General features: G+C 47.5%; 1 protein-coding gene and 1 long non-coding RNA gene across 2 annotated transcripts in view; one reads left to right on the top strand and one right to left on the bottom strand.

The window, feature by feature from the left end:
* The first annotated feature begins 4250 nt into the window (after positions 1-4250).
* Positions 4251-12885, top strand: Nrsn2 (neurensin 2). The gene is made up of 3 exons (XM_031372276.1): positions 4251-4322; positions 6629-6823; positions 11731-12885. The coding sequence occupies exons 2-3, from the start codon at positions 6635-6637 to the stop codon at positions 12151-12153; spliced, it is 612 nt and encodes a 203-aa protein (XP_031228136.1). The 5' UTR covers positions 4251-4322; positions 6629-6634; the 3' UTR covers positions 12154-12885.
* Positions 6952-16620, bottom strand: part of LOC116091168 — an 11328-nt gene continuing 1659 nt past the window's right edge. The window contains exons 2-3 of the long non-coding RNA XR_004118965.1: positions 15565-15726; positions 6952-7175 (exon numbers count right to left, since the gene is read on the bottom strand). This is a non-coding gene — a long non-coding RNA (uncharacterized LOC116091168). The remainder of the gene's footprint in view (positions 7176-15564; positions 15727-16620) is intronic.

Here is a 16620-nt window from a genome sequence, read left to right as displayed (position 1 = left end):
CAGCTAGGGCTGAGTCTGACAAAACCTAAAAAGAAGAGGCAGGCAGATTTCTGAGTTCGAGGCCAGTCTGGTCTACAGAGTGAGTTCCAGGACAGCCAGGGCTATACAGAGAAACCCTGTCTCAAAACAAACAAACAAACAAACAAACAAAAATGCAAAACAAAATCCTTCACCAGTAAGTGATGTCCATCATCATTGTTGTGATTGATTGTCTCAATTATTCACTTCCCCCTTTAAGATATTTATTTTTAAATTTTAAAAGTTCTTTATTTTATGTGTGTGACATTTTGCCTGCAGGTATATATGTGCATCACCTGGTGTCCTTACAAGTCAGAAGAAGGTGTCAGATCATCCGAAACTGGTGCATGCTGGGAACTGAACCTGGGTCCTCTGAAACAAGAGCCATCTCTCCAGCCCCTGCTTTTATTTTTTAATTAGTTAATTAGTGTATGCTTCTCTGTGTTTGTGTACATGTATGGAGGACCCAAGGAGGCCAGAAGAGGACATAGGAGCTGGAATTACAGGCAGTTGTAAGCCATTAGACATGAGCACTGGGAACCAAACAAGTCTACTTCAAAAGCAGTTAGCTGAGTTGCCGGGCGGTGGTGGCACACGCCTTTAATCCCAGCACTTGGGAGGCAGAGGCAGGCAGATTTCTGAGTTCGAGGCCAGCCTGGTCTACAGAGTGAGTTCCAGGACAGCCAGAGCTACATAGAGAAACCCTGTCTCAAAAAAAAACCGGGCTGGTGAGATGGCTAAGCGGGTAAGAGCCCGACTGCTCTTCCGAAGGTCATGAGTTCAAGTCCCAGCAACCACATGGTGGCTCATAACCACCCATAATGAGATCTGACGCCCTCTTCTGGTGTGTCTGGAGACAGCTATAGTGTACTCATTTATAATAATAAATAAATCTTAAAAAAAATCTTTAAAAAAATTTTAAAAAAGAGCAGTTAGCTGCACAGACATACATGTAGGCATAATACACATAAAATAAAATAATAAAATATCAAACAAACAAGCAAAAGGACTGCTAGGCAAGGTTGCGTATACCTTTAATCCCAGTACTTGGGAGACAGAGGCAAGCAGATCTCTGTGAGCTGGAGGCCAGCCTGGTCTACATAGGGAGCTTCAGGGTTACAAGGTGAGACTGTCTCTAAAATAAGCAAATAGAGTAATATAGCCAGGGACAACAATGGAAACAACAATGGACTGACTATACTTTTACTCTGCCCCAGGGGCACTGAACACCTTGTTGTAAGCATGTCTCATTCACTCTCTCAAACTCTCTGAGAGGCAAATACCTCCATTTTGTGGACCAATGATGGCATGCAGAGTGGTAATGCCTCATGAGCTGCAAGGGCCTCCTCCACCTGACCTTGGCTCCCAGCCTCCCATCTGCCTCTCACCCAGGGCCACCTTCCTCCACAGCAGGCAGAGGATACAAGGCAATGGAGCACAAACCCAGGGCCACCTTCCTCCCACAGCAGGCAGAGGATACAAGGCAATGGAGCACAAACCCAGGGCCACCTTCCTCCCACAGCAGGCAAAGGATACAAGGCAATGGAGCACAGCTTTTGTGTTACTTACTTTACATGTTGCATTGACAGAATGCCTGATTGGGGGAAAAAAAAAGCAACTTACAAAAAGAAGGGTTTATTCAGCTCAGGATCTTAGAGCATGTGTGTGTGTGTGTGTGTGTGTGTTGGGGAGCACCAATCATTGGGAACTGGAGGGAGGGAATTTGAGAATGGCTGATTATAGGGTAATCAGGGTGGCCAAAGCCTGAGAGGAGGCAGGTGACATGGGATCCACAATTGGGAAGCAGTCTTTTTTCCTGTTTACACTCCAGGACCCCAGGCCTTGGAATAGTAGTGCTACCCGCCCGGAATGTGAGTTTTCCCATTTCAGTTAACCTAATCTAGATAATCCCTCACAGACATACCCAGAGACTTGTCTAGATGCAAAGGTGATGCAAGACCTTGTCAAGTTGACATTTAGTGTAACCCATCATGCATTTCTGCATGGCTCGAGGTTAGCCCCACTTCCCAATGCATTTGGTATCCATCACCTCCAGAAATTCACCCATCCCAGAATGATAAATTCTCAGTTTCCCTTCTGTCATTCTCAAATTCCCTTCCTCCTGCTCCCAATGATGGTGCTCCCAACACACACACACACGCACACACGTGCACACATACATGCACAGGCACATACGCATGGATGTACACATGCACACACAAATGCACACAAAGACTCCTGCACACACAGATGGTTAAGTAAGTAGTATAGTACAAACAAAACCCTTCACACAAAATGAGCGCCAGTCATTTGTGGCTATTATTAGCAGGCACTCAGTAGATACTGATACAGTAAAGTACTTACAGGGAGCTTGGGATATAGTATGGAAGAAGTGCATTGTATAATCATGCATGGCACATTTATCTCTATAGCCGTAGTCTCCAGCACAGGGAGCAACAGCCTCGAGGCTTTCTTAGTCACTGTTCTATTGCTGTAAAGAGACTTCATGGCCGTGACAACTCTTATAGAAAGAATGTATTTAACTGGAAGCTTGTTTACAGTTTCAGAGGTTAGTCCGTTATCATCATGGTGGGGAGCATGACAGAATACATGATACTGGAGCAATATCTTAGAACTTTATATCCTGACCCCTAGGCAGGCAGATAGGCGGGCAGAGAGATTGAGCTTGGCATGGGTTTTTGAAATCTCAATGCCCACCCCCAGTGACATGCTTCCTCCAACAAGACCACAGCCACTCCAACAAGCCACACCCCCTAATCCTTCTAATCCTTTTCAAATAACACTACTCTCTAATGACTAAGAATCCAAATATATATGAGCCTATGGGAGCCATTCTTCTCCAAACCACCACAGATGCTCAAAATACAAAGGCATTTCTGAGCAGTGGTCTCTGAAAAGGCTCAGAGAGGTACTGTGATTCCCTTGGGACCACGCAGTGAATGTTGGAGCACATGGCAAGCTATGAAGCTAACCGCCTAACAAAGGCCATCATGGATCCCTGGTGGATGTCACTAACAGGCACAGAATTGGAGCTAAACAGGCATGGATCATAACAGAGGCTGTGTCACGGACTTCTGAGAGAGAGGGCATTCTCCCGGGACCTCCTCCTCCCCATCCCAATTCCCATCTCAAGGTAAGGGCAACTAATACTTAGCCTGGAGTAGAGACTCAAAGAAGACAGGACATGAAGGAAGAATAAGAGTGGTGGACTCTGAGCAGAAGAGGGAGTCAGAGAGATTAGGGATCTCATGGCGATGGTAAGGACTCTCTAAGAGGCATCCATGAGAGATGCTACTCAAGGATGGTAGCTGCTGAGGCCAAGGCCTTGCAGAGAATGGAGGCCCCAGAGGATCCCAGGATCTGTAGATTTTCTTGAGACAGGGTTTTGCTATGTAATCCAGATTGGAGATTCTCCTGCCTCAGCCTTCCTTGTTGATATGCACCTCTAGGCTGCCTTAAGATGTAGGGTTTGTTGTTATTGTTTTGAGGTAGGGTCTCATGTAGCCCAAGCTAGCCTAGAAGTAGCTTTATAAAACTAAGGACGACCTTGACTTTTTTTTTTTTTTTTTTTTTGAGACAGTGTTTCACTGTATAGCCCTGGCTGTCCTGGAACTCACTCTGTACTCTGTAGACCAGGCTGGCCTCGAACTCAGAAATCCGCCTGCCTCTGCCTCCCAAGTGCTGGGATTAAAGGCGTGCATCACCACTGCCTGGCTTTGACCTTGAATTTTTGATCCTGCTGATTCTACCTCTGGAATGCTAGGATTGCAGGCAGGTGCTACCATGCTGTTTAGACGGTCCTGGGATAGAACTTGCAGTTCCTGTATGTTTCATGTAAGCACTCTACCCACTGAAAGCTACATCCTCCAGCCCAGGTTCTGTTTTCTGTATGTGTTGGGGTCACCTGGAGGGATGGAGACTCAGAGGAGGGTCTGAAGATATATTATAGTGAGAAGACAGAGGCTCATGGTCTCCTGTGAGTATCAGATCTGAGTGTGGCTGAAGAGTCTGAGCGCTTGAAAGATGTCCAAGGAGATGCACTTAAAGAACCTCTCAGAAAGAAGAGAAGGGAACTCAGTAAGAGACAGAGGACTGCACAGGACTACAGTCTGCAAAGCCAGCCTCCGAGATCAGAGGGACCCCCACCTCCCCTCTCCCGAGTATCACCTCCTCCCATCCCACTCCACCCCCGCCCGGGATTGTAGCGCAGGCGCGAAGCGAATTCGCTTTGCTCTGCTCCAGCTCTGACAGCTTCTGTTGGCTCCAGAGACGCAGGTCCAGAGGTGAGCTCAGACCCCTGCGGCCCGACCCCCGCCCTACTGGCTCCCCTGCCCCTACCCCATCCCCCACCTCTAGCATCCCCTGTATGATTGTGTCCGGTCAAAGGTGGGGCATCTGCTCCCTATGCTCTAGCTTGGGGAAGTGGAAGTGATACAGAGCCCCTTGGCACTGGGCCTCGACACCCCAGGGCTTGCTTATAGACTAGGCATAGGTTTCAAAGAATGAGTTCACCCGCCCCTCTCTAACAACTCATTCCTATTCATTCCTCTGTGCCTCAGTTTCCCTCTGGGAAACTACGCAGTTTATTTCGTCAGAGATGGTCAGGTCAGAGAATGTGGCTAATGTTTTTGACTCCTCTAGCCACCGCACAAGGAGGGCTTTCCTTCCTGCTGCGCTGGAGTGGGCGGACCTAAGGTCAGATTCTGTGCGTCCTGTGGCCCACAGGTTTATCTCCCTCGAGACAAGTCCCTGGCATTAAAGTCTCTTTTCCTGGACCACGCAGCCTCTTCCTCTTCCAGCTCTCTTCCCATTAAATGTCTCCCTTTGCAGGTTAGGAACACACTCCTGGATGTTTCCATGGCAACCCCGCGGGCTCCTCAGCATCCTGTCGCTCCTTGTCCTTTTCCCATCCCCCACTCCCAGACTGGCTTCAGACCACCCTAAGATGAGAGTAGGAGGGGCCAGGCAGAGGGGGAGGCACAGTCAAGGTCACCTTCCTTCTTCATTATCAGCAGGATGAACAGACCCTCTGCATTTGGAGGCAAGGCGAGCAAGAATGACAGGGGAAGGGCTAACTCTGGCCCTTTGTCCCTCCCCGCCCCTTCTGGGCCTCTACTTGAAGCTCTAGTTGTGGAGTCTTCTGGTCGCTTTCATTTTCCTCACTGGCGCATTCCCAGCCAGGGCCTCTGTGGTCTCAGTTCTGACCACATCTCTGCCTCCACCTTCTCTTGCAGTCCTGTTATCTGGCCCTCATTTTAGGTCCCTGAAGTGCCTTGGTCTCTACCATTTATCATTCTTTAGGTTGTTTGTTGTTGTTGTTGTTGTTGTTTTATTCCTCCTCTTATTTTTCTTCCTTCCCTTGAATTGTGGGGCGAGTGGACAGTCACAATCCCGTCAGCACTCCGCTGCACATGTGTGCCTCTTTGGGGTATGTGTGTGCACATCTACGCAGGGGTACTGGTGCCACGCTGATTGAAGGAGAGAAGGATCCTAGCGGAACAAGTCCACTGGTTTTATTTTGTTTGAAGCTGCACGTGGAGCTGAGGGGGATGGGAAAGAAGCAGCAGAGAGAGCCAAGTTTTGTCTTATTTTGTTTTCCTCTCCAGTTCCTCGATGGACACAGGTCCCTTCCATCCCCAAGATCTCAGAGTTTCCTTTTGTGCATTCCTAAGTGGTCTTTCTGGAAATCTAACAGTCCAAAGGACCGAGAGCCCTTAATCCTGAACTCACAATTCCTTGGGACTTGTATGTATCAAAAACTAGCCTCAGACTTTTAGGACCATACAGCTTGAGGACCCCACCCAACTGGATGAGTACATGATCTAAAGTCACATCATCTATGAAATTAACCACCCCCCCATGAAAGGGTCCTGAAAGGGACAGAAGTTTTGAGGGGGAACATGAGGATCTCACACTCTAAACATGGGAGCCCCAAAAATTGAGGAAGGAAATAAAAACAAAAAATATAGTAATTGGAGTTGTCAAGATGGCTCAGGGGGTAAAGACACATGCTGCTGCCGAACTGATGGCCAGAGTTTCATCCCCAGGAGGATTCACTTGGTAAAAGGGGAGAAGTGACTCCTGCAAGACTTCCTTTAACTTCCACATTGGGTTTGCCCGCACATATGAGTACATCACACAGGTAATAAGTAAATTGGAAGAAAACAATGCCATAAAACTTACAGAAGGCCACTGAGTGAGACGGTTGTCGTCCTTAGCCCCATTTCCAGACAAGGCTATTATTCTGCTTCACCAACAAGGGAAGCCTGAGAGGTCAGTACATGATCTAAAGTCACATCAAAGAAGCTGGGGGCCTGGGACTCAGTACAACAGTGAGGTTCCAGAGCCACATTCCAGCTGCTGGATGGTCTGCAGAGAAAGCAGACAGACAGACAGACAGCTGCCAGGAATAATGCTGAAAACTACTGGCTCATGCGCAAACTTAGGGAAAGACAGGATGCTGAAAGGGTAGGTGGCCTGTGAGGATGAAGTATTCAGTGACAGAGGAGAGGTGAGGGGACCTCTCACGCAGGGATGAAAGGGCTACCATGGCAACTCCACTGATCTCCCTCTGTCACTGTGCCCACAGTGATCCATGATGAGCTGCAGTCGCCCCTGTGTCTGTAGCCATGGCACTAATGTGGAGGAAAATACATGGTATGGGGGTGATTTCTATCCTAATCTCTTCTACAACGACTGGCTGGGTACCACCACTCTCCCCTACGACCCAGAGAGAATCCCCATCCGGTATATCAACCGACCCTGGCCCTCACTGTGTTGGAAGGTAAGGCCAAAGGAATGGATGGCACCTGTGGCTTTGGGGAGAAGGTGGGATTGGACTGAGGCCAAATCCACTGCCCTCTTTGATCTCCACAGGCTCTAGGCAAGCATGTGATGGCTATAAGAGAGATGTCACGGTGGTCAGGAGTCTTCATGTTCGAGGGCCAAACGTACAGAGTAAATAGGTTTCAACAACAAAGTTCATTTTCTAGAAGAGACCAGAGGTTGGATACCTTCTGGCAAAAGTGGATCCAGCTAAGGGCTGAGGAATGCAGCTTTTTCTTACATCTTCAGGCTCCCTCTGTTATCAATTCATACAGCCCATCAGCTTCTCGAGACTGTGCTGACTCATGGCCCTTTAAAAAAATAATTAAAACATCATTATTTATTCAACTCCCAGCATGCACATGGTGGCTCGTAACCAGTGGTAACTCTAGTGGCAGGAAATCCACTGCCCTCTTTGATCTCCACAGGCTCTAGGCAAGCATGTGATGCAGTCGTAACCGCAAGCAAAACACTCATACACATGAAATAAATACATCTAAAAATGTTTTAAAAGCATTATCACGTGAGTGTGTTTATGAGTATGTGAATGGTTTTAAAATGTTATTTAATAACTATTAATTATTAATATGACCCAGCCAGGCCCCCCAGTTTAATTTTAATTAAGGATTCTTTTTATTAATTTAATCAGTTATAGCACAATTACTGGGCAAATTACCCCTAGTCTATTCTTCTGTACGCTAGACTGGTTAATTCTCCAGCTGTGCTCCCCAGGTACTTGCTGTTTGAGTCTCTGCCAGGGTTATTTCTGCTCCAGCAGTCTGTCCTCAGGGGGCATTTCACTTGGCCACATGTGAGGTCCATCCCGTCTAGTGGAGGCCTCCTGTTCCCTCCGTTTTCTTTCTCCTTCTCTCTCCTCCTTCTCCCTCTTTCTCTCCTCATGATCCCTGAAACCCCACCTACCTCTGTTCTCCCCAGTAATTGGCTGTAGCCACTTTTATTTAACTGATGACTTTAAATTGGGGAGCAAGCTTTGCACAACAAAGATGGTGTATATAAGAATTTTGTCGTCTGGGAGCAACCAGATCTTGGGGTTCAAAATTTAGCATTTGAATCCATAGCAGCACCAGAGCAACCTCCAGCATGTGTATGTATGCATTTGTATGTATGTGCAGGTATATATATATATACACATATACAACAAAGAGAGAGAGGGGGAGAGAGAGAGGGAGGGGGAAGAGAGAGAGGGAGAAAGAGAGAGGGGGAGGGAGAGAGAGGGAAGAGAAAGAAGGAGAGAGAAAGAGAGAAGGAGAGAAAGAAAAAGGGAGGGAGGGAGAGGGAGAGAGGGAGGGAGAGAGAGAGGGAGAGAAAGAGAAAGAGAGAAGGAGAGAGAGAGAAAGGGAGGGAGAGAGAGGCTTCTCGGATAATCCCAGGTAAGAGGGCAACTCTACAGGGTCATGTCACTCTGTCTATTTCCTTGTGAGTTCCAGGTCATCACTGAAGCCTGGGTCTGATCTCCAGCACTGCATAAACTTGAGTATAGTGGTGACACTTTGATCCTAGCAGGGGGACCAGAGGTTTTTTGTTTGTTTGTTTTTGTTTGTTTGTTTGTTTGTTTTTTGTTTTTTGAGACAGGGTTTCTCTGTGTAGTCTTGGCTGTCCTGGAACTCACTCTGTAGACCAGGGTGGCCTCCAACTCAGAGGTCCTTCTGCCTCTGCCTCCTAAGTGCTGGAATTAAAGGCGTGCGCCACCACCGCCCAGCAAGGGGACCAGAGTTTTAAGGTCCAATTTGGCTATATAGAAAATTTGAGGCAGCCTAAGCTACATCTGTTTAGAAAGAAAGAAAAATCAACCTAAATAAAACGCCAGAAATTAACTGATTTCCAGGATGCATAATAAAACTGTGGTCTACACTTTGGAAAGCTGAGGAAGAAGGATCATGAGTTCAAGACCAGCCTGAAATAGAACTAGTGTGTGATAGGCCAGCCTGGGCAAGTGAGAGAGACCCTGTCTTGAAATCCATCAATTAATGAATAAGTTAATGAGTGAATGAGTGAAATTAAATAGAGAAGGAATGAAAGTGTTTGTTCCTAGAAGTTTGACTCCTTTTTGGCCATTTGCCAGCTCTGTGCTAACTGCTATGGCTTTGGAGGGGAAGCACAGCTGCCAGATGTGGAGTTCATCTCACCTGCATCTTACTGTGGTTTCCCACTGTGGGTACCATTGGCAAGCAGAAGAGGCATGTGAGAAACAGACAACTGATGCTCATAACAGCCCGAGGTGTAGTCCCTTTGTTTAGTTCTTCACGAAATACTGTAGAGAAACGGAAGCCAAGGGTCCCTCCATCTGCTTCCGAGGGGCTCCCCTCTAATGGTGAGGCAAGGTGCTAACTTGGGGGGCGGTGCTGCACAACCACAGCTCAGGTATACAGCAGGATGGGTCATGGCCTCAGTATCTGGGATTATCAGAGAAGACTTCCTAGTCAGAGTATTTTAGGCAGAACCTAGTCAGCAGAGGCAGGAATGAGTGTGTGTGTGTGTGTGTGTGTGTGTGTGTGTGTGTGAGAGAGAGAGAGAGAGAGAGAGAGAGAGAGAGAGAGAGAGAGAGAGAGTATGAGAGAGAGAGAGAAAGAGAGAGAGAGAAAGAGAGAGAGAGGGAGAGAAAGAGAGAGAGAGATTGAGAATATGTTATGAGGGATTGCACTTAAACATCCTGAACAATCTTCCAACATTTTACCATTGAGCTATATCACACGCTTTCTTTTGACATTTTATTTTCAGGCAGGGTCCCAGTAATTTGCCTGGGATAGCCATCATCCTGCTTCAGTCCACTGATAGCTGGGATTACAAGCATCACCAGACTCAGCTAACATCTTTTTTTTTTCTTCCAGAGACAGGGTTTCTCTGTGTAGCCCTGGCTGTCCTGGAACTCAATTTGTAGACCAGGCTGGCCTGGAACTCATAGAGATCCATCAGCCTCTGCCTCCCAAGTGCTGGGACTAAAGGTGTATGCCACCATGCCCAGCATCTTTTAAAATTATTGTTTACTTATTATTGTATCTGTGTGTGAATGATGTGTGTACGTGGACATGTGTGCCAGGGTCAGAGGGCAACTCTATGGAGTTGCTTCTCCCCTTCTATCTTTACATGCCGGCTGGGCTTGAACTCAGGCTGTTGAGCTTGCTCAGCAACTGCCTTGACATATTGAGACATCTTGTTAGTCCTCTTTTTTTTTTTAATGTATCTACATGTTTGAGTGTACATGTGTGTGCACACATGGGGAGGTAGGTGTGATGGCTTCTACTATTTTTCTCCACATTACCTTTTGAGACAGTCTCTCACTGAATTCGGCTGGTCAGTGAGCCTATCTCTACCTTTGTGCCTATCTCTACCTTTGTGGCACTAGAGTTACAGACAGATGCTGCCTGCCTTTTTAGACAAGATTTCATGGTATAAAATAGCCCTAGCTGGCCTAGAACTCACAGAAGTCAGCCAGCCTCTGGGATTACAGTCATGTTCTACCAGACTCTGTCTCAAGTCTGGCTTTTTTCAAGACAAGGTTTCTCTGTATAGCCCTGGCTGTCCTGGAACTCACTCTGTAGACCAGGCTGGCCTCAAACTCAGAAATCCACCTGCCTCTGCCTCCCAAGTGCTAGGACTAAAGGCATGTGCCACCACTGCCCGGCAAGTCTGGCTTTTTTATAGGGGTGCTGGGAATCCAAACTCAGGTACTTGTGTTTCCATGGAAGGCACTTAACCCCTGAGCCATCTTCTAACTTCCCACTTTAAGAACTCTCATGTATGGTCCATTTCGTTGTTCAACTCATACTTAGTACTGCACTGAGCCCAAGACGCGTCTTTGTTCTCATAGCGTCCAGTCCAGTAAAACAGGCAGACATCACTCACCTAAAAACTAAAATCCATGCCCAAGTCTGTTCAGAGGTGGATGCACTGAAGGTCTAGTTGGCACTGGGCTGTGTAAAGAGAAAGAAGGGCACCTGCCCAAGCTGGAAGTCCCGAGAAAGGTACCTTAGAGGAGCAGTTTGAGATGAGACGTGAGGATGTATGAGCATCAACCTCGCAAAGAGGCAGAGGGTGAAAAGGATCACGGGGTAAGAGGGTATCCAGATAGGAGTGTCAAATAAAGCTGGGATACAGCTCAGTCAGTAAAGTGTTTGCTTGCCCTATGTTCAGTCCCCAGGACCCACATAAAGATGCCAGATAGGGTTGGATATGGAAGTGTATGCCTTTAATCCCAGCTCTTAAGAGGCAGGTGAAACTTGGTGAGCTGGAGGTCAGCTTGGGCTGTATAGCAGTTCCAGAGCTATGTAGAGAGATCATTTCTCAAAATAAATAAATACAATTTTGAAAAGAGAGACAGAGACAGGAGGATCCAGTCTCTGCCAGTCAGTTCCAGTTCCAGGTCCTGGTGAGAGATCCTATTTCTGAGAAACACCAGAGGTTGACCCTTTACCACTATATGCACTACATACACTCCCTTTCATACTACATAAACCCATAATAATAATAATAATAATAATAATAATAATAATAATGGGACCTAGATAACAATGGACAGAACTCAAAGTTAGCTTTGGAAACCATTGCTAGGGTAGGTATGGTGATACACACCTGTAATTCCTGAATTTAGGAGGCAAGCTCAAGGCTATCTAGGGTCAATTAGAAAGTTCCAGGGTATCCTAGGTAACTGAGCTCGACCTGCCCTCAAACTAAAATTCAAAAAGGGCTGAAGGTGTAGCTCAGTAGTAGAGTGCTTGCCCCTATCATGTGCAAAATCCTGGGTTCTGCTCCCATCTCTGTCAGTGTTCTGTGATGCCCATTTCATTATCCCATGATCTGGATCGCCGCTGAGCCTGAATCCTTGCTGTTCTGTCTGCCTCTCCTCAGGTCACCGTGTCCGTGGCCTCTCTGTTTCTCCTGCTGGGTGTGGCAGCCCTGACCACTGGCTATGCAGTGCCCCCCAAACTAGAGCTTGTTAACGAAAGTAAGATCTCATCGATGGAGGACCCAGTAGCTGACTACAACCAAGCCCTGATGACCTGTCGCGTGGTAGGAGCGACACTGTGTGGGGTAGCCGGGGTCATGTTGGCCGTCTGCCTCTTCTTGATCGCCTCTGGTTGGATGATCCAGGACCTCAAGGCAGAGCCCCTAGTCACTGAAGCTGACAGTCCCGTGGAGGTATTCAGGGATGAGCCTGAGAAGCTGTCCCCTACCTTCCATGAGTCCAATAGTCAGTCGCCGCTCTTGACTCCGCCCAGCCCCTTTGGGCAGCAGTCTGTGCAGACCAGCCAACCCCAGCGGGACTTGTAGAAGTCAGACACTTCCCGCCTGGCACTCCTTGTTTTCATCAACCTGACTTTTTCCTCTCAGTAGCGCCAATCTCTCTAGGATCCTTATAGCTCACCCCTCCCCTCAAATCAAGCCCCATGCACCAATCTCACCCCTGCTTAGGACAAGGGCAAACTCAACCAAGAACTGCTTTTTCAGACTAGTGAAACGTCCTAGAGAGGGCCCAGAAAAGGCCCAGGAAGGCTCCGGGGTCTTCCTGACATGACCAACGATCTGAGTTCTATTTCTCAGACCAACAAGGTGGAAGAGGAGAACTGGCTCCCTCCAGTTGTCTTCTGACCCTCACCTCCAACCCCCCCCCCACACACACAAAGAAAGGTAATAAAAATATAAATTCCAAGGATTAGGGAAAGTGGAATGGTTCTGCTCTTCCAAGTACACCCCCTAGACGGCAATGCCCTCTGGACTTGATCCTGACCCTATTAATAAACCTGTGCGCACTCCTTTAGGCCCCAGCACCTTTTTCCTGTGAGTGACCCAGCCAAAAGCATGTCCTCCTGTAGGACGCTAGAGGGCGCACTAGGACAGCGTCGGATCCTGTCTCTGGCAACCCCTGCAAGCCCATGAGGCTTCCTGGGTGGGAGGAAGAGGATTCGGGCACTCCCCACCACCTTTGCTGTTGTACTTTACAGGTCTCTGTTTCTCACCTCCTCCATCTTGCTTCGCCTTTCAATAAACAGTTGATGCATACTATCTTTGCTTCCTTTTGCCTAGACCTGCATTCTCAACCTATGGATCGCGACCCCAAGAGTCACCTAAAACCATCAGAAAATGCAGATATTTACGTTACAATTCATAACAATAGTAAAATTACGAAGTAGTAACAAAAATAATTTTTGGGTTGGGGTCACCACACCTCAGGAGCTGTATTAAAAGGGTCCCTGCAGCACAGGAGAGTTGAGAACCACTGTTGTAGATCATTGGAACATGGGGAATGGGAGAGAGAAATGGTTCCTAGCTAAGACCTACTATGTGCTTGAGTCATTTATTCTCTTTTGCTCCCTAGGACAATCATTTAAGAAAAAAAAGATTGCTGGGCAGTGGTGGTGCACGCCTTTAATCCCAGCACTTGGGAGGTAGAGGCGGGTGGATTTCTGAGTTTGAGGCCAGCCTGGTCTACAGAGTGAGTTCCAGGACAGCCAAGGCTACACAGAGAAACCCTATCTCGAAAAAAAAAGAAAAGAAAAGAAAAGAAAAAAGAAAAAGAAAAAAAGATTATTAAACAAGGAGTAGTGGTTCAAGCCTTTAATCCCAGCTCTCAGGAGAAAGAGGCAGGTAGATCTCTTTGAGTTTGAGGCCAGCCTGGTCTGTACACAGAGTTCAAAGACAGCCAGAGCTACATAGAGAAACTCTGTAATGGGGAGTGAGGGGGGGATTATTTTATCCACTGGTAGATCACTAATGGTCAGAGATGGGAAGTCAGGTGTCTAAGGCTTCCGACAGCTTTATTGGTTCATTGCTCTAGGATAGTTCTTCCTCCTGTCCTTGGGTGGGAAGGATATCAATGACTCATCCCTGAGAGGAATGTGGGGAGGAGGGGTTAGAAGCCAATGGGGACTCTTTTGCAGGACCCTAAGAACCAGGCATGGAAGCTTAGCACTAAGGAGTTGGGATAGGAAAGCTGTACAAGTTCAAGGCCAGTGTGGGCTATCTAAGAAAACACACACACACACACACACACACACACACACACACACACACACGGAATAGAGGGACCACTTACTCTGCAGGACATGAGTAAGGCCAAGTCCTGTTCTTCATGCTTTATAAAGTTTCATGTCTCCAACACAAGCCAGCGTGATAAGAAAAGCTGTCATTGGGGCTGGAGAGATGGCTCAGTGGTTAAGAGCACCAACTGCTCTTCTGAAGGGTCCTGAGTTCAAATCCTAGCAACTGCCAGTGTGTCCATCTCTTGCTACTAGATGGAAAGTGAGCCTATGTTGAGAGACCAAACCTTTTAAATTCGGACTTCATTTTAGAAAACTTGAACTCAGATAAACTAACAGGCCAGTACCTAGCATTAGTTTCCAAGTTACCCCCCAACAAAACCCAAATCTAGCTCCAGTTTCTAGGCTAATACCAACAAATCCAACATTTTCAAGTTCATTCCCAACAAGCCCATCCCCCTGCCTGACAACCACCAATGTAGAGGGAAACAGAAATTAAGCTTATGGTTTCACTCCCAGCACCAGCAAAATATGCTAAAGGCTCTCCAATTCGATGTTTGCCAGGCTAGAAACAACCCCTTCTTGCTGCTTTCTGTAAAGCCTTACCGCATAGATATTCAGGGCTCCTCTCCACCAAAACTGTTCTGCGTGTTGATAGTAGGCTGACGGGCCCGAGCTAGCTGTTGTGATTTGCATCGGAGAGCTCCTGCCCATTTTTTTGGGGGGGGGGTGTTACTAACACTTCCCTGGCATTACATTAATAAAGCGTTTTTCCCAGGGAAGTTAGGAATCCAATGTATTTTCTGGAATTCAAATTTTTATTAAAAATGTATTAATTAAAATGTGGGGTCAGTGGTGGTGTACGCCTTTAATACCAGCACTTGGGAGGCAGAGGCAGAAGGATCTCTATGCGTTTAAGGCCAACATGATCTACAGAGAAAATTCCAGGACAGCAAGGGCTACACAGAGAAACCCTGTCTTGAAAAACCCAAATCAATCAATCAATCAATCAATCAGCCAGCCAGCCAGCCAGCCAGTCAGTCAGTCAGTCAGTCTGTCTGTCTCTGGGGATGGGAATAGTGAGGCACACTGGCACACCTTTAATTTCAGCACTCTAGAGAATCAGAGGCAGGATCTTTGCTTGAGGCCAGCCTGGTCTACAAGGTGAGTTCCTGTTCAGCCAAGATCTTATCTGCAAAGCGGGGGAAGAAGTCTGGGGAGAAGATCAGTTGGTGAATTGTGGACTCCAGTGTAATCCCCAGAACCCTTAGAACCTCCATGAAAAGCCAGGCGTGATGATTTACTAAGCACGCGTGATGATTTACTGTTCACTACGCGCATGCAGTGCCTATAAAGGCCAGAAGAGGGTGACAAACACCCATTCCCCGCCCTCACCTCTGCCACTCACTCTCAGCCTAAATTTAGCCCAGGCTGTCCTGGATCTCTATACGCAGACAAGAATGACCTTGAACTTCTGATCTTTCTACGTCCCAGGTGCTAGAATTCCGGTGCTTCACTGTAACTCTTCTCTCTCCCTCCCTCCCTTCCCTTCCCCTTCCCATTTCTTCCTTGGGCAGCGTTTCATGCATCCAGGCTGGCTTCTAAGTTGATATATACCTCATTCTCCTGCCTTAGCCTGCCGAGGGCTGAGGAGGTTACAGGCGTGTGCCACTACGCTCAGCTTGCGAAACATGGAAGCTCTGACCTTGAACTTAACTGTTGTTTGTAGATCATTCCTCGCAACTGACAACACAAGGCTTTGTGCCAGGAGCTCCTGGAGAGGGGCACCTAACAGACGTGAGGCAGAGCTGATAAGGTCGCCCCCTGGTGTTCGTCTGTTGGCATCGCAGCTGCTCCGAAGGCTTTCCTACGTGGGAGGGAAGGAAGCTCTTTGTCCCTCAGGGAGTACCGCCCCCCGCCCCCAGAGAAGCCAGCCAGAACGGAGAGGTGGGTTTTGCTTTGTGTTTTCCTTCTCTTTCTTTAAAAAAATAAATAAATAAAAGAAATTACCTCTAGTACTGAGGAATGAATATAGGACCTCAGGTATGCTAGGCAAACCCTGTACCACAGAGTCATGCCTGAGCCTTCCTCTGCCTATTTAAATCAGTAGCCTGAACTCTCAACCAACACACCACCTGCAAGCTGTCCTCCTCTCACCAACGCTGTAAATCCAGGGGACTAAATTATTTCAGAGAAACACCTCTAACTCATCCCCAGCTAGAAGAGAGGTTCGTTTCTGGGAACATGACTGGGGCAGGGAGCCAAGAAAGAGACTTGCAAGAGCAAGAAAGTCAAGCTGGCAGAGGTAGGGAAGATGTTGGGGGAGGGGGGAAACTTAGGGGTGTTCCAACAGCCAGAGAGACAGAAATGAGCAACAGCCTGCTCTAGACTTTTCTCCCAAATCTTCCATCTAGGGCCTGTGAGGGCAAGCCGGGGTTAGATGCTGTGTGAGCCTAGGACCTGCCTCAACCTTTCCAAACTCCAAGTTTTGCTTTTGTTTTGTTTTCATTTTTTTATTAAAATTTTATTTTATGTGTGTACATGCACAAGTGCGGGCATGAGTGTGTGTGTGTGTGTGTGCGTGCAAGCACATACCACATGTGTGTGGGTGCCCACAGAAAGTCAGAAGAGAGTGTTGGATCATTGGAGCTAGCAATGTTCGATACCTGACATAGGTGCTGGGAATGGGACTCAGCCATCAGTCTTCACTACAGAGCTATCTCTCCATCTCCTTATCTTATTTTCTGACACTAGCCTTGCT

The sequence above is a fragment of the Mastomys coucha genome, unplaced genomic scaffold (genome assembly GCF_008632895.1).
Source record: "Mastomys coucha isolate ucsf_1 unplaced genomic scaffold, UCSF_Mcou_1 pScaffold15, whole genome shotgun sequence".
Lineage (NCBI taxonomy): Eukaryota > Metazoa > Chordata > Mammalia > Rodentia > Muridae > Mastomys > Mastomys coucha.
The sequence above is the reverse complement of the archived record's forward strand: the minus strand, read 5'-3'. Positions and strand labels throughout refer to the sequence as shown.